The following is a 19,946-nucleotide window of genomic DNA, read 5'->3' on the forward strand; positions in this document are numbered from 1 at the left end:
TTAAACAGCTCGCCTGGATCTGTCCAGATGTTTTTTTTTTTTTTTAAATCCGTACAATCACAATGAAGTGAACCTGTAAAGACAACAGGTTGTGGTTTTATTGAGGGGGTTATGCATGTGGGACTATTTCATAGCCGGGCGCCGGCTTGTTTCCAGCTCTTTGTGCTAACTGCTAGCCACGGGACACACTCAATCCTCTCATCCAACTCAAAGAAAGCAAATAAACATATTTCCCATTATGTAAATCAGCAATTTATTTGAAATAATCTGAACAAACTAAAAGGCTTTATGAAAACTTTATTTTAGGCTTGGATTATCACATGCAGACACCACTCTATCCACAGGCAGAGAGGGCGAGAAAGCCTTAGTACATTTCAGTAAAAAGGTAAACTATTATTTATTAAAACATAATGGCTCTGGAAAGATTGGTGCTATTGCAGATGCAAACCTTATTATAATGATATAGTCTTCTATATTAACAATACATGGGAATGCAATTAAAATATTGCATTTCAATCTCTCTGAACTGTACAGCTATTGTATACAATGTGTATAGATCTCACTGCTTTGCAAACTACTCACGATTACACTCGAGACAAAAAAAATCGTTCCACAATATTCATACAAACGTATTACACCACACATTTTAAATTATACAACAGAGAAAACATGGCAGCGTAAACGACACAGACAGTGACGAGTGTTATGTATTACTAATCAGTTAGCAGATTGGGAAATGATGCTGTCGGATGGAGGTTCTCACCACCTCTTGGCTCACTAGGTAGTGTGATTAATGTTAATTTGGTCCAGTACTATAACAATCAATGCTACATTATGTGAATGTATGAAATAATAATGCCACCTATGAATGTACCTATTGATGTTGAGGCACTTTTTCTATTTGGAAACGATCAGATCACCTTGATGTGAAAGCACAGGACTGATATGCTATAGGACAGGTGATGAGAACATGTCCTGAACCTTGTCTTAACCTATGACCTAACATTTAATCAGTCACGTGAAAACATAAACATAGCTGAAATCTGGCCAGCAACGCCATCTTTCTTTTTGTCGCTAAAAAGCAATAAATATTTTACTTATTCTCACAATTAAAGAGAATCTCACAAATCAATATATTATTACATTCAATCCTCCATTCTAAACTACAGTTAATACAACATTTTGTAATAGCAGCATTGCCTGGGCAACTAATGAAAGTGAATCATCAAAATTTATAACCACGTTATGCTCAAAACAACAGAGTATCAGGCCCATTTTTTGTGCAACAAAGCCTTAGATATGGAAATAATTGAGAAGCTTCTGTGGAAGGTCTATAAACACGCTGACAAAATCCCAACCGTTAAAGTTTTCCCTCTCAACACAAACTGTTTCTTTACAGAGAAAAAAAACGAGAAAAAAAAAAAGATTCCAGTACAGTGGCATCATCTTGAAAAAGGTTGTATAATCACAGGCTCTCATACATTCATGTTTCTTTTTGATTCCACATCCACAGTGCAACACTCCGGAGAGATCTCTTCCTCTCACGCGTTAGCTCTTGATGCCGTCTTCATAGTGCAAAAGCAAATTACTGGGCTGTGGGTCTAAGCAGGGGAGGGAGTTACAGCCATTAGCAGCCCAACCACAGACATTTAGAGGACTCGTTTTCTTCTATGCCCAGGGGAGTTTGTGATATAAGCAGCTTCAGTTGATTCGTCTATTAAAAGAAGAAGAAGAAGAAAATCAATCTCAAATTGTGTACTGCATGAAAATGGTGGTGCATTGCAACGTTATATTTTTCTGTTTTAAGAATACCTTCTCCTCCTCTGCAGGAACAGGCGGATAAGCCACTGTACCACAAATGGCCATATCACAGCGAAGGCCAAACTGGTTGGAGATATGTCAAAAGGCCACCAGGATGGCTTCTGGGAAAAAAAAACCAAAACAGAATTAACATTAACATTATTTCAAATGAAACTGCGTCTCATTATAGAAGTTTTACTGATGTTTAAATCATTGTAGTTCCTGTTGTGATCAATTTTTGTTTACCTGACTCCTCTTATTCACTGGGGGTGATGCATAAGTGGGAGACAGCGCCACTGATCTTGCCTGCGGAAAGAAAAGGAAAAGAGTAGGTGGAGTCAACACCTTCAAGATATGAATACATCAGCGATGATCTGTCTTCACTGTGTTGTTTACTAAGCCGAAGTACAATCCCCTTATCTTCTCTCCTCAAAGGCCTCAGCTGTGCACTGAAATCTAGACTTAGCAGGATCAGTTTTAATCTTTACTCTGGTTACTGTCTAACCGCCATGTTGAGTTTGTTATTGACGATCTGCTCTTGAAAATGACTTTCACAGGTAGTCAGAGTCAAGTGTTTCAACTGGAAAAGTGTTTGTTTTTGTGAGTCTTCCATGTGAATCTTCTTTCTGAAAGCAGTGAACGAGAACAGTCAGTCTGACCTGACTGGCAGTTAGAGCCTCCAGGGTGTGCAGCCTCTGGAGGACGCTCTGCATGTCCTCCTGCAGTCTGGCCAACGCCACGACTATCTGCTCATTCAGGCTCCCTCCGGGCGTCACCGCTCCTCCCCTGTGACCCCCGTCCCCGTCTCCGCCACTGTGCATGGGCACCAGAGCCCCAGAGCCGCGGCCTGCAGACCTGGAACCTAACGACCACAGAGATGATTAATGATTAAAACATGTGCACTACCGTCATCAGCAAGGCTTCAAGTAAGACTGACTTTCTCAAACACTGAAATAATTCAGATTGTTATGTCTTGTTGTGGTTCTATTCTTTAACATCTTTTGTCAAATGCAAAATGGATGTCAAGTTGTTGTTTACAAGACAAAAGATATAAAAATCTCTAAAAAGCATGTGTTTGAAGAGCAGTTCCTCACATTGTTTGAGTCCATAGTCAGATCTGAAATCTTTAAATGAGGTTTTGCAGTTAAATATGAAACAAAATGCAAAAAAAAGAGAAACTATACATAGTTTCCCTGAGTCTTAGAGTAACATTACCCTGTCCTCTTCTGACCAAGGAGCTGTCTGGCATGTCTGCATTCAGTCTCCGTCTCTGCGACATTGTCCCGCCGGTCTCTCCATCTTCTCCTCCACACCTGATGACCTTTGGCGGACCTTCAACATCCTCCTGGATCTCCTGTGCCGCCTCCGGAGGCTCCAGCACGTGGTTCTCCTCTTCATCCAGGTCATCCAGAGAGTGGTTGTGCTCTGGGCTCTGGAGAAGACGCACATTAAAAATGAAATCAATGGTAAGACTAATTTACTGAACATAATCCATACTCGTGTGTTTTCCTTAAGCCGTTACTTGCCTCATCCTGGCCAAACTGGTCCACAGAGTCGCAGTAGACTTCGCTGTCGGAGTCGCTGGCCAGGTGATTGGGACCGGACACATGAGCACTGGGATCTGAGATCAGCACAAAGAGCACAGAAAAAGGAGACAAAGCAGCTCAGACTCTGCCTGCATTGTGAAGTAAAACAAGCTGCACTGTAATTAACCGAGTGACAGAGGGGAAGGCAGCGCTCGCTTAATTTGGGGCTTTGTGCTCTTGTTTCAGCAGAAGCATTAATTTACTCCATTAAAACTGTCCCAGGAGCAGCTGATGTGTAAAGTGTGCAAATATTCAGTGTCTGCAGAGTTGCCACAGCTCTGGCAACGAAGCTTAGCAGATTATCTGATCACATGGTGCGCTGATACACAAGCACAGGCAGTAACAGCGGAGCGGTGGGTGAGGTGAGATCTCTGTGACCATTTTGAAACATTTCATGGACATGAGCGCGAGGCCTGAACAGAACAGGACATTCACTAATACGACATGTTTCACCAGAACAGAACGTGTCGTTTTCTTTACCTGCGTGGTGACCGTTGAGCAGAGGCTCGCCGACTGAACCCTCCTGGGAGTCGTTGCTGTTCAGCGCAACCCTGGAATGACTCCCATTGGTGAGATGGATGACCCCGTTAGCCACTTTACCGTTTGACAGGGGCACTTTGTGTCTCCTGGCTGAACCCTTCTTCTTTGGCTGTGAAGCTGCTGATTTCTTGTCTAAAATAAAATCCACAACCCCCCAAAAAAATCAAAATCCACTCCTGACACTCAGATGCATTTTAAAATTAGGTTGTTTTTTTTAGAACATTATTACCTTTTCTGTTCTCCCTTATCGCAACTTCTTCCTCTTCTTCTTCTTCCTCCTCCTCCTCCTCCTCCTCGTCATCCTCCTCATCCTCATCTTCCTCTTGTGCTTCATCCTCCAACCTTTCCTTCACTTCCTTCGATTTGAGCCTGGCAGGCCGAGTCTCCAGAGTGCCGTTCATTTCCATGGTTCTGACGATGCTCTTTGCGACACTCTTCGACGCCATTGAATTCATCATTGTACCAATACCTGCGCAACAAAATGAGAACTTTATTATAGGATCATAACGTTAAAAGACAATGCTTCCTTTAAGGCTAAAGAAACCTTGTCAGGATTTACAAGAAAATCACAAATTTAAAGTCAATGTCCAACAAGTAGATGGCTGCTTGGTGCTGAACAAAATCTTTGTGTACTTAGGTGGATAGGATAAAAACTCAACTAGGATGTGTCCATTTCTTAGTGCAAAAGAAACCTTAAAAGTGCTTAGCCACATGTTCTGTAGCACTAGCGGAGCATGCACAGCACAACTGCTAATAAGCACAAAAAGCATCTGAGCTACAACACCACACAGATACTAAACTATAGGACCAGACTCATATATCACTCATATATTCACAGTGATGTACTTGCCTTCCAGCTGCCTAGCAAACTGTGTCAAACGGGCTGAGCATATGACAAGAGGCAAATTATAAAATGTTATGCTCCACATGCAGTTTTTTTTTTTGACATCACAAACAAAACAACGGTGAAAGGTGGAGGAGTTCCACCTGGTGTGTAAATCCTACCTGTGCTCAGGTCTGATATCTGCGTGATCTTTTTCCTCTCTTCTATCATCTCGTAGAACGGGCCGAGGACGCGCAAGAGCTCCTCCACCTCATCTGTCATGGGCATGCCCTCCAAGATCTAGAAACAAAATCCAGTGTCAGTCTTCTAACATATTGAAGATTTTTATTCCTAATCAAAAGAACAGTTACATCCTCTATAAAAAAATAAAAAAAGAAGTACACACATACCAGTTTCATTTCCTCAACATAGGCTGCCATTGCTTCTTCTTTTGACATATTTCCGAGAGAATCCCACGCATCCCTGGTTAATAAGAGTAAATTTAAAAAATGCATTATTATCTAATTTTTCACAGTGAAAAGCAAAGCCCTGCTTAGTGTTCAGAGTCTATGTCATTCAGATTTGTGCCAGGTTTCAACTTCAGGTCAGTTTATTTTAGGTAAGTGTGTTATCTGTTAGCTGTGGGTCACAGACCAAGAGAAACTTAACTTTTCATTAGTAAGAGGAGAGTAGAGCTTACTCATAAACTAGGCGTTTTTACAGTTTCCTAAAATCACACCAACGCAATGGGAACATGAGAGAAACTGTCCAGTTTAGTTAGTGGGTGAGAGGTCACATTCCAAAGCGCATTTCAACCAGCGCCAAGTCCAGAGTTCACCTAAGGGTGCATTTATGCTCCCCTTACGTACAAAAATAGATGTTTAAAACAATAACTGTCACTGCCTACATGCTTCCATGCATCATTCACATTGGCATGGATGTTAAAGATGAAAGAAGTTTACTTTGTCCTGTTTGTTTTTTTTCCACAGTGATATCAAAGTGGGCAAAAAGCAACATGTTATGCAATGTGCACAAGTCAAATACTGTTTCAATTTCCACAATTTAATTCAAGGATTTGCCTTGAGAAAACTGGTATTGAGTACAACTTGTGCTTGTCATTTTGCCCTTGAGGAAAAACTATTATTCAACATGAAAAATATTAGAACTTCAGAAAATAATCAACTTAAATATTGGATAATATTTTCCACATTTGATATAGATAAAATAACATATTAACTGACTGTACATTTCCTTTAGTTAATACCATTTAGCTTTGCCGACTGCGTCCCAGAAGCCAGGTCGGGGTATGTTACATGCTCCCACAGTGGCTTGTTTGTAATAACTGTAGAACTTGAGCATCATGTCATTGGAGGGCTGAAAGGGACCTGGAAGAGAGAGATTTGAGTTGTAAACAGGGAATTTCACACAGCAACATGTGCAAAGTAGCTTACATAGCTACTTGTGAGGCCTCTGACACAAAAACAGACTTTCAAAAGTGACTATTATAATAATGCAAGTTGTAGGCTGCTGGAAAGAGGGTGTCTGCACTGCACTAGGCGAGTAAAGTGGATTAACCCCTTTAAATCGCACAAGCGCAGAGGCAGACCAAGCTGTCGCCCAGCACCTGACACCATTCTGTTTCAACCCCTGTGGTGAACTGGTTAAACTGGCCTGGACGACACTTGCAGACTGGTGTGTTCACCCCGTCACTTACCATCCGGTGGTAAACTCTTGATCACTTTCACGGCGGCTTCAAACCTCAGCTGGGTCAGACGCCCCTCATCCTCCACTTTGACACTCTCCACCTCCATCGTGCCACACGGTGACGACCAAAACAAAACCTGGAGACAGGCAATAAATAAACACACCGCCGCGATGTGAGAAATGCTAGTAAAATAATGCTAAACGCTGACTTCTTTAATGACGTTCTTGACAACAATATTACGCTATAAATCCTCACTTTGCAACGCTAATGCGACTAGCTAAACTTGTATGTACAGTATGTTATGACCACCAGTAGGAGGAGGGTTTTCGGTGGTGAATCTAGGACACATTAACCAGTATGCGACACAGGTCAAACTACACCGATATTTCCATAAAATACAACCTGTACTTTCAAACTCTCGACGGAAAAACTCATAAGACGACGACACTTACCGTTAAATTCACCGGCCTATCTGTTTGTCAGAAGGCGACCTGTCTTTAGCCCTCGACCAGACGCCATGAACGGTAACCACTCGCAGGTGCCGTCTGGGAGTTGTAGTTATCTACGAGATAGGAATATCTCCTACAAGCTCCACAATCCTCCGCTTCGACTAAACCGCTTCAGTAAGAAATGTAGCTAGTTTCAGGTTTAGCTAGCGGCTTTGTTGGAGAAACAAAAAATAAAGACAAAATAAGCGATAAAAAAACAACTGAGAAGCGAAAAGTATCAAATGTTATGTTTTAACAAGTAGCTGACATACATTCACTCTAGCAACAGTTCCGAGCAACACTACATATCCCAGCATGCTTATAGCCTGGATCCATGTTTTTTTCCGTTGAAAGAGTGAGGTAGACGAAATAGTAAGAGCTCTCACTTTGTCTTGATTTTCGCTTCCCACATCTCGCTTTAAGATTTGTTGAGTTGAAATCAGCTGAAAATAGTTCGCCACTTATTTTGATAATTGTTTAAGTACTTTTTTAAGGAAATGTTATGTATGACTTTATGTATTTTTCAGTTGGAACTAGTCTGGCCTTATATTTTATTTGGTTTTGTTGGATTTCTTTTTTTAAATGTTCAATTCATGTTCTTTCTTTTTTCTTTTTTTTTCTTTTTCTTTTTCTTTTTAAAAAAAAGCTGGATAAAGTTATCTTAGCAATATCAAATTGTAAAAGCCAAAATCATTTTTCGATGTATTTATTTTCTATTGTCTATTACATTGTTTTTAACAACGTAAAAACAATCATGAAAATAATAATAGTAATATTAGTACTTGTAAAGCATTTTTTAAAAACAAGTTTATGAAGTGCTTCATGAACATAAAAACAGAAAAAAATACATCATCATCAAAATACATAGTGCAGTTATGAAGTAGAATAAATACACAACGTAGTGGGAAAATAAATAAAAATCCAAAAGAAAAGAAAAGGAATAACAATAATAATATAAAGGAATTAAAAGCAAATATAATGTGCATACAACAATATAATATTTGTTATTATGCGAATATGCATACATTTTCATAGATGAATAAACTCTTTTTCCTATATATTTGGAAAAGAATACTATTAGGCACCAATAAAAGAAGTAAATTATTTAATAAATACATAGTTGAAAGCACGATACACTAAGACAAAACTTAACTAGTGATTCTGGAATATGATAAAATAATAATATCAGTTATAAGATGTTGTTAGTTGTTAGACGTCCAAGCCGCTTTTTTAATCTGTTGAGTGACTACTCCTTGCAGCCACAGACGATCTTCGGTTTGAGGCTACGCCAAAGCGAGGGCAGGAATCCCACAATAGCAGGCAAAGGATTTTTTTTTTTTTCTCTCGAAGCAGAGCTGGGGCTGGTGGCTTGTTTCAATCAAAGGGAAGGCAGAGGGAAGGGAGGCTCTGCGGAGAGATGTAAGATGGCAGAGCTACAAATGTTGTTAGAGGAAGAGATTCCGGCCGGTAAACGAGCGCTTGTAGAGAGTTACCAAAACCTCACCAGAGTAGCAGACTACTGCGAGAACAATTATGTCCAGGTAAGTGAGGGAGCTACCGCGTTATCTTTGAACCGCCTTTTGTCGCCAGAAAAGCTCGGGATTGAATGATGGTTGTTGGGACAGGAAATGTGGATAAAGAAACTGGACTCGGGTTATGAAATGATCCTCTCCGCCCGAAAAAAAAAAGGAAAAAAGAGAAAGAAAAAGAAGCCTGGAGCTGAAATAACAGTTTGGTGACGGAGGCTTTCGCTGCTGTGGGACATTTAGAGAGCTCCTGCATGTTCACACCATTGATCACATTTATTCCGTTTACACAGAGGGTGTGTCTACTTTTTTTTTTTATTATTACACAGAGCTGCTTCAAAACTGCTCCCCCTCTCACTGCTGATAGGGAGGCCTGTGTGTTTTACAGCAGCTCAGTGAACACGTTAAAAAAAAAAAAAAAAAACTAACTTAATTTCTCAATTTTATTTTGAAATATCAACGAGAAAGTTGCTGTAGTCCGCTCGCGATAATTGGTGCTGACACTGCTTCAAATAAACTAAATGTCACGTCACAGCACAACTGTAATCCTGCATGAATATTACAGTAAGATAGCAGTCCATTACATTCCTTGAGGTCATTAAACTCACCATTTAATACCACAAAACAGTTTAAGTCCCCATTGGGATACTGCAGGAATATTACAGTGAGGCGTATAGCGTCTACATTATGGACTTGTAAGCACTCAGGGCAAATGCCATAATGTCAGTGCATGACTTTTATTGTTGTAGCACACTTTTGTTAACCATTAAACAACATATAATGTCACATTAAAACATAATATGTGCATGGAAATCGGTAGAAGGCAGCTTTTTTTGTTGTTGTTGGCTAGGTTAATACTTAATGCAGAGACATGCTTATTCAAGGTAATTCAGTTGGGTTTGCAGGCTTGCAACTAGGCAGTAAGACACAGAGGGAGGAATGTAAAGCCATTGTTAGTTGGTCAATAAAGGTTGGAGGTATTGATCCCCCCCCCCTCCCCTCCTCAACTTGTTCATGGGAACAGAGCTTGCTTTAATCTCTGCTGGCTGCACATCTGTCCTCCACTTCAGCCGTCTAATTTGGTCTACATTCTCTCGTGTTTACACTACATTTTTATTTTTCAAGTTTATGTTGATGTAAATGTCGCTCATAAAGATGCGATTATCACAGCACAACTTCACTGCAGAGCCTGAAGACCACAGATGACTTTTGTCTTTGTAATTCTAGTCCAATAACATGTGCGGTTAGCCACACCTAAAAATAAAAGTCAGAACCGTCTTTTGAGAACATACTGAGTGACAGATAAACAGTGGTGGTGAGAAAACATTTTTCTTTTTCTTTTTTTTTTTTGTAAGCAGGAAGTCAACCCACCGTATCAGCTACAGAGGGTGTGTCCATTCCAGCTGTACTCCCTAAAGGACTCCCTGTAATTTAGTTTTCTTCCTTGTCCTCGGATGATTTGGCAGTGTGAGGCACGGCTCTGCAGCTCTGTGCCAGTTACAGCCCACACATACACTACAGAACAGTCAAACCACCATCTCTGTCCCATTTAAGCCCAAAATGAAGTGGATGAAGCTTTTTTCTCCTCCTCCCCCCCTCCGGCCTTCCTCTCTATTATCATGACAGTTCAGTTACAATGACATAAAATACCGTGGTCCTGAATGTGGGGATTTCCTTTCCTTGACGATGGAGTTTGTTTACCACGGCCAGCTGTAACATGAGAACTCATTTCCCACAATGACACAATATTGAGAGCTGTACATGGAAGCAGAAACAATGCAGGGAATTTTGTTGACTTTTCGGTTCATTTATAGCAGCAACGGCCCCATTTGGGATCAAATAGTCCAGATCAGCAGCTGCCAAAAAAGCCTGTACTTTTTACTGGTAGTTTCTTCATACTCGACCACTTTCAAACCACAATGACAAGAATTTGCTCGTTTATAAGGCTTGAATATGGACTGAAATATACACTGAGTGTGTCAGGCCAGGTTTGAATGTTGATAATTATTCTTTCTTCAGTTCCTGATTTATTTTTCAGATATTTTACTATTTTGTTCAGGAAAAGTTGTTTAGCCTTTTTTTTTGTAAGTGGAAATAAGACTTTATAGAGAAACATTACATTTTTCAAAATAAAATACCACAAAAAGTCTTGTTTTGGCATTGGTACCAAAACTTGATTGATTACCTGCCCATATTTAGCTCTTTATTTTGCTGTGGCTCAGTATCTGACTTGAATACTGACCAAAATGTGTCTGTAGCACAGAGCATCAATGCCTGGTCAGATTTCCAGTCTCATCTTGTTTCTCTTGAATCAGATCGTTCCAGACATGAATCATAATTTGGCTGTTTTTTACACGACAATTCTTGCGTGTCTGTTTGTGTTTAGATGACATGTTGCATTTGAGAACTTTGGCTTTTTGTGTTAAAAAGAAATTTGACGCATTTGGCGGCAGATTTTCAGTGTATTTGAATTTGACCACTTTTAATTCCATAAGGAGAAGAATTCACTAATGTTATAGTTTTTATTGCTCTGTGTTTGAACCTTAAACCAACTCAAACGTGTCTGTAGTTTTTTGGAAACTGTCAAGTTGACAACAGATGTCTGGTCGGATTTGACTTATTCTTGAGTCAGACGGTTCCAGACTTGAATCACTGTCTTCATTGTTATACAGCTGGTTGTGTTTAGACGTTTGACATTTCCGAACTTTGGCTTCTATTGTTAAATGAAAAAAAGTATTGTTTTGACTATTGGCACTAGTTTTCGTTTCCATTTTTAAAACAATACAATTTAATTGCTTATATTTGCACATATATTTTGTGCAGGAATTAATATTAACATCACCTTGATTTGTCAGAGGCTTTTGTCCAAAGGAACCTACAAAAAGTGCGTTCAAGAGCTGCAAAGATGTTTGCAAAAAATGGGAAAACTAAAAGTGTTTTGAAATTGCTGGAGTCATTTTTTTTAAAGGTAGTAGCACTGGGTGAAGGTAAATCTTTAAAACCAAAATAAGACGGAGAATATTGAGCAGATTTGGTAAACAGAAGAAAAAGCTGCGTTCAGTCATCATGGGATTATAATCTGCACTGAGACCTCGGAGTAATGAGATGGAGAATGCACCAAAAAAAAAACCCAAAAAACTTTGCTGTCACAACATGTTGTTTTTTTTCCTGTAGCTGTGGATGAAGGGTACAGTAGAGATGGATGACTGAGTTTGTGCTCCAACTTTGAACCGAACCCTGCGGTGAGTTGTGTGCGTCTGACGGGATTTCTGTGATTCTGTCTCTCGTGTTTCAGCCGAGCACCTTGTTTAAAGTGCTGACGTAAAGAGCGGGATTTTAAGCTTTTCGGCGCACGCTGCGAGCTCTGTGTGAAGCGAGTGTCAGACTAACAGTGCACTTTTCATAAGCCCTCTCTGTCTGCTGCAGATACTCTCTCTCTCTCTCTCTCTCTCTCTGTGTGTGCATGTGTGTGTGTGTGTGTGTGTGTGTGGCTCTGATAGAAACACACACACGCGCACACACACACATCATAAAAACTGTGCACTCCCGGCTGCACCGTGCACATATCAACATGCCTCAGCTCGAATCAGCCCGTCCTTTCAGCACTCACTCACTTCACATTTCCATTCCCTTCTCTCTCTCTCTCTCTCTCTCTCTCTCTCTCTCTCTCTCTCTCTCTCTCTCTCGCTCTCTCTCTGTTCTTGTCATGGAGGCTCAGTTCAGCAGATGGTGAAAGGACACAACACTTTCTCAACTTTAGTTTGTCCAAGATAGTGTTTTCAACACTGTGTGTGTATGTGTGTGTGTGTGTCTGTGTGTGTGTGGTATATGACACACTGACAGGTCAGAGTTATGTTTCCTGTTTGCCCTGCTGACTCTGAAGATTGGCTCTCTGGAAATGCCTCCTCTCTGTGTGGCAGGAAGTAGCTTCATAATGGAGCCAAACAAACAAAAAAAAAAAAACACAAAAAAAACACCCTTTCACATTAAAACACTTCTGATTAATCTGCGGGTGTTTTTATTTTGGTTTAAGATTTTCCTGTTTATATTCAAGTATCTCGCTCGGCGCCTGCCGCCGCCTTGTCATTCAGTCGCACTCGTTTTATTATTTCATTGATGCAGCTCAGCAGCCTGTTTGTTTAACCTGTGTGACAAGGACACTGTACTATACTGTATGCAAAGTGGGCCACCTGGCCGTGTTTGGCAGGACATGCTGATAAAGGGCCGTTTATTACTTTGCTAAATAAAACCTAGATTCAGGTTTTATTAGGCTGTTTGATATTTGTAGAGCTGATGCAGGTTCCTCTCTCCTGCTCCTCAGATGTGGGGGTTTGATGTTGGAATAATGTGGAAGTGGAGGATGGAGGATTTTTGTGTTTTTGAATGATGGTGGGACGCAGGAAGTAAATTTTTTTTTTTTTTTTCATTTTCATTTCATAGAGAAACAACTGGCAATAATTGGATAAAAACAAAACAAAGAAAAGCAGAAATTGTAATAATGCTTATTCCTGTGTAATTTTAACCTGCACTGTACAGAAAAAGACCAAAACAGACTTCTCGGAAACTGAATTCACTGTCATGGTCGGGAATCGTAGGAGGAAGGTCGAGCGAAACTTGCTGTTTTTTGCATTGATGTTGGGGGGAAAAAAAAAAAAATTCAAATGAACATCCTCGCCGCCACTTGGCATCTCTGCTTAACACAAAGCATACAGTGACGGGGAATGGGGAAATGGAAGTGAGATGTGGCAAACCAAGAGGTCATAAGCCAGATCAGACCCAGTGTTGCAAGCTCAGGCCATGTGACGTGCGACTCGCTGAGCCAGCACGATGCCCACTTGTGCTTCTTTTGGATTTTTAAATAGAAAAGTCCAGACTGCTCCTAAATGAGCACTTTTGAAACGAGGGCTGTTGTTGTTGTCCCTGCCGATAGTGTCCCGTCTGAGGGGAGAGTCCCGGCTTTTCATTCAGGAGTCTGACACAAAGTCAAAGAGAGAGTTGTGCTCGGTCGTATAACCTTGCTGTACCTGCTCTGGGCTGTTTTTCCCCAGGAGAATTTATGTGATCTTTTCCCCTGGAAGAGCTCCAGACTGTACCTGAAGGTGATAAATACGGTTTGTTTTGTTTTTTTTCTACCACAGCTCTGTCTCTCTGGGTTACTCCCGAGTCCTCATTTCCTGTCCTTCTTTCTCCAACTCTCCAACTCTCTCTCTCTCTCTCTCTCTCTCTCTCTCTCTCTCTCTCTCTCTCTCTCTCTCCCTCTCTCTCTCTCTCTCTCTTTGCGGAGTGGCCTGGTTTCTCTCGCAGCATGGAGTGAGGCCTAGCGGCTCTCAGCTTACCAGCCAGGCCCATTCATCCTTTTGACCACCTGTCACTCCTCCCCCTCAGCTGACTGGAGTTGGTTTGGTCCAGACTGTTGGACTGATCTGCTACAAGCTGGTTAGAACGTGCTGGGCTCGTCCACACTGTTCTTTTTTATATATATATATATATATATATATATAAGTGACTAATCCGCCCGGATGCTTTCTATATCCCGGGGAAAAAAAGAGCTCCTCCAACACTTGCATCCTCTGACAAATAGTTTTTTTTGTGTGTGTGTGTTTGTGTTTTTGTTTATTTGTGTATCAGTTAAGTTCGTAGCGACTTTCTACCATGAAGAACCAATTACCAAGTCACTCAAGGAAGGTTAATGACTTCCCTCCGTGTGCAAACGTCCCCTTTTGTGTCGCCTCCTGACACTCTGAAGGAATTTTCAATTGCACGCTGGCAGTTCTTCAAGGTCAGGTAGACCTTATGGCCTTCCAGTCAGCCTCCATCTGCCCCGCTGGAGGAAGAGTAATTATGAATTCACGCATCCTGCTGCTGAGTTGTTTTTTTTTTTTTTTTTTTTTAAGAGCCAGCTCAAGGATAGACTGAAGTTGTTTTCCTTATTCCTCGCACGTTCCAGAGTCACTTTCACTACCTCGTCTTGTCTCCTCAGGTGGCTCGTGTTGGCGTTAAGTTTTCTCACGGTTTCATAATTTCAAGCAGTGGAGGATTGATAGCTCGCTGATGAGGTCTTAGTCATTATTTTAAGGTCAGTGTGATCAGCAGACAAGCTTCTTCCCCAGCTCATCTAATTCGCCTTTTTAGCTCCATTTCCAGAGCTAATCTGCAACAAGGAAGGCATGACTATCCAGATCTCAGCGTGTACATCCAGGAGAATAGATTGTTGACCTCTAATAATTAATGATGCACTCGTTCCAGGACCAGCATCTTGAAAGTTGGAAAAGGGAATTTCGGGCATTTGTAGCCTGAAATCACAACGAGGGTTTTTTACCATCCATTAGGTTTGCAATCTGTCTCTGTGAAGGAACTGAATGATCGGGAAATAGCTCTGGTAACACTTGGTCAGCTCCTACAGGCGTCTCTCTTGTAATCTTCATGTTCGTCCGCTCGGGCCTTTACCTCCAATCAGCTCGCTGGATGTCGGACAGCCGCGTCAATACAACGACTTATCTCACCCCGTCCAGTCTGCAGTAAATCAGCGGTCGATAACACACCGCGCGCAGCAAAGTGCCATGCGAGCTCTACGACCCTCCTGCTGGATTTACAGCACATTTCATTCTGCTCTAGATTACTCTGCTTTGGCTGGAGGTTTCACTCCTGCTGTGAACTTTTCTCCCTCAACCCCCCCAGTTTACAGAATAGAAAAATAAACCTGTGGCAGCTCCATCCCAGTGTTTGTTTTCTTGGGCTCTTCCCTGACACTCGCGGTGCGTGGCAGAGCTCTTCAACAACACTTGAAAGTTTAAAGACGTATGACATGTTGCAGAATGCCAAACATTCCTGAAAGTTTTTTTTTTTTTTTTTGTTCTGAGCACATTTCCCCTCCGGACAAGTGGGAGCACATAAACGCAAATGTGCTTGTCAGCTGTGCCGATCGTACTGGAGAACCACAGCGTTTGTGTTGGTTTATTGTCAAACTCTTTTTATTTTAAGCCTCGTGAGGAATTTTTGCCTTTGGACGCCTCAGAGAAACCCTCATGAGTTTTTAGATATTTTGTCTCAGTTTCCCACATCTTCTATTAGTCATACAAGTCAGGAGGAATACTCATTTCGTCCATTTCCTACTTCTGCTCAGGCTTCTGGGTGGAGGGGCGCAGCTACACCTCCTCTGACCCCTTGAACAGTTTCTATCCTCGGGGAGGAAGTCTGGACTTTTCCTTCCTGCTGTCTCACTGAAGCAGCGCAGCGCTCTGACAGTAAAGCAGAGCACCACCTTGTATTTTTCTTTTTTTTTTGTTTTGTTTTTTAAAGCATGATTGCACTTGGGTGGTGGTGGTGGTGGTGGTGGCTGGCCGTTATCTTGCCGGACTGGATGGGTGACAGAGCGAGGTGGAAGTATTTATCCAGTTCAGCGCCTCACAGCTTCAAAAACTTCCCAGCAAACAGATCTGTTCTTGTGGCTGCCACTCCCTTAATGCTTCCTGACGTCATCACCCTGCTGCTTACATACAAAGATGAACATTTTTAACTTCACCATATTGAGGTATTTGTTTGATTATCCAGCTTGCCTCAGCTCCCTGCTACAAGTTTATTGTGAGTACACCGACTGCGCATTCCTCTGTACTCCCTTTCTAATCCCAGCTGAGGTGCTGACAGCCTGTCTGCTACCGCCTGGATATTCTGTAGTCTCTTTCACTCAGTCATTACTCAGCTCAGAAATATGAGATAAAGTGCCCCAGGAGCGCTAAAGGGAGCTCACCTCATTCCTACTGCGTCTCCAGCTGCGGTAGAGTAACACTCAGCTATCCGGTGCTCCGGTGCTGTTATTTACCCTTTTTTTATTTCCCTCCCCAATGAAGATGGATGTCATGACGAGTTTCTGATTCTTGGGTAACTGAACAACAAATCTGGTTAATTTGAGGATTGGTGGACGGCAGACCAAGCAAGGGGGGGTGGGGGGCTCTAAGATTGCAGCAGTAGCAATGCAATCAAGTGTCACATCTGTCCTCCCGGCGCCCATCGCTGACCTCACATCACAGCTCCGGCAGCCAATGCAGTTTACCCAGAAATAAATACAATAAAAAAATAAAAAAAAAGAAGCTGAATCTGCCATTCAGCTCATTGTTGAATCGGCACATTTCTTCCCTTCTTTTTAGAGAATAAAATAAAGTGTGTTGTGCAGCTGATGACATGAGACATGAGCTCTGGATTTGAAGGGGAATTACAGTTGTATGATTAACAGCTGGCTGAGGATTTAACCTGATGTAAACCAGGAAAGGAAAGGAATAGCCTAGATCAGCCTCGACCCTCTCCGTTCAACGTGTCAGTCGACAGATTAATCGGACTTCATTGTAGCGGAAGTCGCTGTTTCGCTGGGAAATCGGAGGGGGGGGGGGGGGTGACTGTGGTAGAAGGGTTGACTGTTAATAGTCTGGTGCACTAATTTTAAGGCCTGGTTTCAGAGCGTTAAATGTGTAAATGACAAAGGCTATTCTTGTGCCACACCGTCCTTTAGTTGGTGTAAGACTAAATATTTGTTCATTGTGGTCGGACCCCTTTATCTTTCTTCACTCTGCGCTGCGTACAGTTTGGAGTCAATATGAAATACAGTTCATCTCTTACACGGGGGAATTAAAGAAGCATTCAGAATGACTCAAATGGACTGAACATATTTTTATAAAATTCAATCAATTGCAGCCATTTTACAACATCACATGTTGTGCTTTGGGGGGAAGCGCGGACTACCTTGAATGGATGTAGCAGGATGTAAATTTGTCTGTACACGCGACAGATCAGCATCTGAGGGCTGAGGCATCAATGGTGCCGTTTGTCTGCGGACGTTACAGCTGCAAGGGGTTGACAAAAACAGATTAGCTGTGCAGCTTCTTAATGTTACAGTTGTCATTTGCATTGAAAATCGCAGCGAATGGCAGTTCAGAAGTTTCTCTGAAAACAATTTAATGCAGGTTGTAAATCTAATTTTCTTTAGACATCATGGTTGTTCGGAGGCTGCAGCATCATATTGACAAAACACAGTTAAGGGCTTCTAAGAAACAGCAAAGAAGGACGAGTCAAGGACTGAGCCAAACACCGAAAATTCCCAGAATGCAGCTTGATGATTTCTCTCTGTCAAAGTCGACACTCCTTGAAATGCAGGCTTTGAATTTTACCCCTGATGACCCCTCGGGAGCCACATTAGAAGTTATGCTGCCAAGCTCACAGGCTGTGTTGTACTCAGTATGATAAGTAAACTGGACTTCGTATATTAAAGTGCAGTTTTTAAATACAATAATTGCAAGTTGATTTGCAAAGCACCGAGAACAGCATTATATTTATGTTCAGAGTTTCTACAAAATCACTTTTCCTACCATCTTTAATGGATTCGGCTTTAGAAATAAAATTCTATTGCTTAAAAATTGTCATACTTTGAGTAAAATAAACATCGTCTATGACTTGCAGCTTGATACTGAATGTAGGCCAGCAGTTCTGCTCAGGCAAGCATATGTTGCTCAATAATCTGTTTGAAGTCTCATGTCCCTATACAGCAAAAACTGCATCCTCTTGCAATTTACAAATTGCAAGATTTCTTTTGTTTGTTTGTTTGTTTGTGCTGTTTCATGGATTTTGCTGCAGCTGTTACTCCATCTCTCACATATTGCATATTGCCGTGTCATAAGTAGGTGTCTGCGTGTGCACATGAATGACTATGTGCTTTCAACAGATGGCCTTTTGCTCCGAGCCCTCTGGAGGAATCTCCTCCTCCTCCTCCTTCCTGGGGCTGTTATCGCACAACACATCTGCTGCTCTGATTCCCGCTAAAAGAAACGCCGCTAACGCTGTCGCCCCGTCACCCAGCCGAGGTGTAACCAGCAGCACGGCAGCTCTTCAGGTCAGGAGCTTTTAGCCGTAAGGATTGCTTCTGGATTAGATACGCGCTGCCATGGGGAATCGGTGACGAGACAAACAGTGACATGGTTGTTTTCATTTTGCTTTTCGCCCGTTCCCCCACCGTCTTCAAGTGACTGAATGCCCCCCCCCCTCCCCTTAAACCACTACCATCAGTAATCATCTCTTCCTCCACTGCTGCCACCACCACCTACCCCCCCCTGCTATGGCAACCTGTTATCAAAGCCCAGTGTTGCCCCTCCAGGCACTGCTCTTTGGACTTGGCTTTATGAGTGAGCAGTGTTGGGAAGAGCCCGCAGAGATCAAACATGACGGCTCACTCTGGACCTCGGCTCTGAGCCTCGGCCTGTTTGATGTGAGGTGGCTCTCAGCAACATGTTATTACCGCAGTCCTTCTGACTGTCAATGTGTTGTCTTTTTAAAGATAATATATTTGTTACTGAGTGCAGGACTTGTCTAATTATCTTTAAACAAACACTTTGAGTTTTTTTTTTTTTGGGGGCTTAGCTAGCTAGCAGGCTAACTAATCAAAGCAGTTACTTGCTAATGCTAATGTCAGCTGTTTTGAGTATCAAACAGTCATTGCCTGTATGCTTGAAAGGTGTAGCATTACTTAAAATTTATTTAGTAGAAGCTTACATTTTATGTCCGAAGCGGGTTGCTTTGGTACATTAGCCTACTGGCTAGTTAGCCGCCTAGCAAAACCAAAGCTGCTTGTTTTAGGCAGCTAACTAGCCAGCTAGCTAATGTGTGGAAGCAACTATGGGGTATTTCTGATGCTAATGTGTTTTTCTACTACATTTTAAGTGTCCAGACATTTATCACCTGTAGGTAAATGCTTGTAGCTACATTAGCTTATTTCTTTGCTAATTGTGTTGGATGTACTGGATTGCAACAAGTTTCCAGCAATGACAGAGTTTCAAAACTTTCTCATAAACCTCTCATAAACTAATTGTGACCCAGCAAACATAATCAAAAACACCTCAGTGCCAGAGCAATGAATTGAAACTTTTAGCCATGATGTTTTAGCATGTTTTCTTTCAGAGCCAAGTGTGTGTGAGTGTTTTTAACACAGCACAGGTTTTTAGTTGAGTGCTGTTTTATCGAGTGTGAAGACCAATTACACTCACAAGACTGTAATGCTGAACAGAAGCGTCAGACAGGAGTCAACAAATGGTACAAAATTGTCACTGTCAAAATACTTTGACCTTTTTAAAAAAGCTAAAAAATTAAGCAATGTATTGATGACTATGTCAAGTTTAGCATCTTTGAGTTGAGAAATGTAGTCAGCTGTTCTCGGAGCCTCCAATATGGCTGCTGCAGGATGGCGTTACATCATCTGAAATCCCTCCAGAGAGATCGTGGTATCGAGGGAATGAGAGTCGGTGGGGGGGAATAGATGTCTTGGCTGCTTCATTGGCCCGAATCCACCAAAAAACCTGACCTGGATACGTGGCTCGAAGATGGATGCAAATGTTATGTGATATTAACAGTAACCAGGTTCCTCTTCCATCGTTTTTTCATCATGTGTTTTTTTTTTTTCTTTCCTCTCCCCCCCCTCTCTAAATCCCTTCTCGTGCACAG

At 41.8% G+C, this 19,946-nt stretch overlaps 2 protein-coding genes across 7 annotated transcripts in view; one reads left to right on the top strand and one right to left on the bottom strand.

Annotated features, from left to right (window-relative positions):
* Positions 1-280: 280 nt before the first annotated feature.
* Positions 281-6,992, bottom strand: acbd5 (acyl-CoA binding domain containing 5). The gene is made up of 13 exons (XM_022748776.1): positions 6,907-6,992; positions 6,464-6,590; positions 6,014-6,134; positions 5,160-5,232; positions 4,932-5,049; positions 4,156-4,395; positions 3,867-4,058; positions 3,327-3,421; positions 3,016-3,232; positions 2,460-2,662; positions 2,047-2,106; positions 1,813-1,922; positions 281-1,714 (listed from the first exon to the last, which is right to left on the bottom strand). The coding sequence occupies exons 2-13, from the start codon at positions 6,558-6,560 to the stop codon at positions 1,702-1,704; spliced, it is 1,539 nt and encodes a 512-aa protein (XP_022604497.1). The 5' UTR covers positions 6,561-6,590; positions 6,907-6,992; the 3' UTR covers positions 281-1,701.
* A 1,324-nt stretch (positions 6,993-8,316) lies between these two features.
* Positions 8,317-19,946, top strand: part of abi1 (abl interactor 1) — a 53,323-nt gene continuing 41,693 nt past the window's right edge. For all 6 annotated transcript variants that reach the window (XM_022748774.1, XM_022748773.1, XM_022748770.1 and 3 more), the window contains exon 1: positions 8,317-8,483. In XM_022748774.1, coding sequence (XP_022604495.1) covers positions 8,367-8,483 — 117 coding nt within the window. In that variant the 5' untranslated portion in view covers positions 8,317-8,366. The remainder of the gene's footprint in view (positions 8,484-19,946) is intronic.

The sequence above is a fragment of the Seriola dumerili genome, unplaced genomic scaffold (genome assembly GCF_002260705.1).
Source record: "Seriola dumerili isolate Sdu_G_001 unplaced genomic scaffold, Sdu_1.0 BDQW01000129.1, whole genome shotgun sequence".
Taxonomy (NCBI): Eukaryota; Metazoa; Chordata; class Actinopteri; order Carangiformes; family Carangidae; genus Seriola; species Seriola dumerili.

Bases quoted from the DNA above. Each gene is read 5' to 3' on its own strand.
- acbd5 (XM_022748776.1), bottom strand. From the start codon at position 6,560: ATGGAGGTGGAGAGTGTCAAAGTGGAGGATGAGGGGCGTCTGACCCAG. The intron at 6,135-6,463 runs GTAAGTGACGGG...TCTCTCTTCCAG, and splicing joins CAAGAGTTTACCACCGGATG to GTCCCTTTCAGCCCTCCAAT. The intron at 4,396-4,931 runs GTAGGATTTACA...TTTGTTGCGCAG, and splicing joins GATATCAGACCTGAGCACAG to GTATTGGTACAATGATGAAT.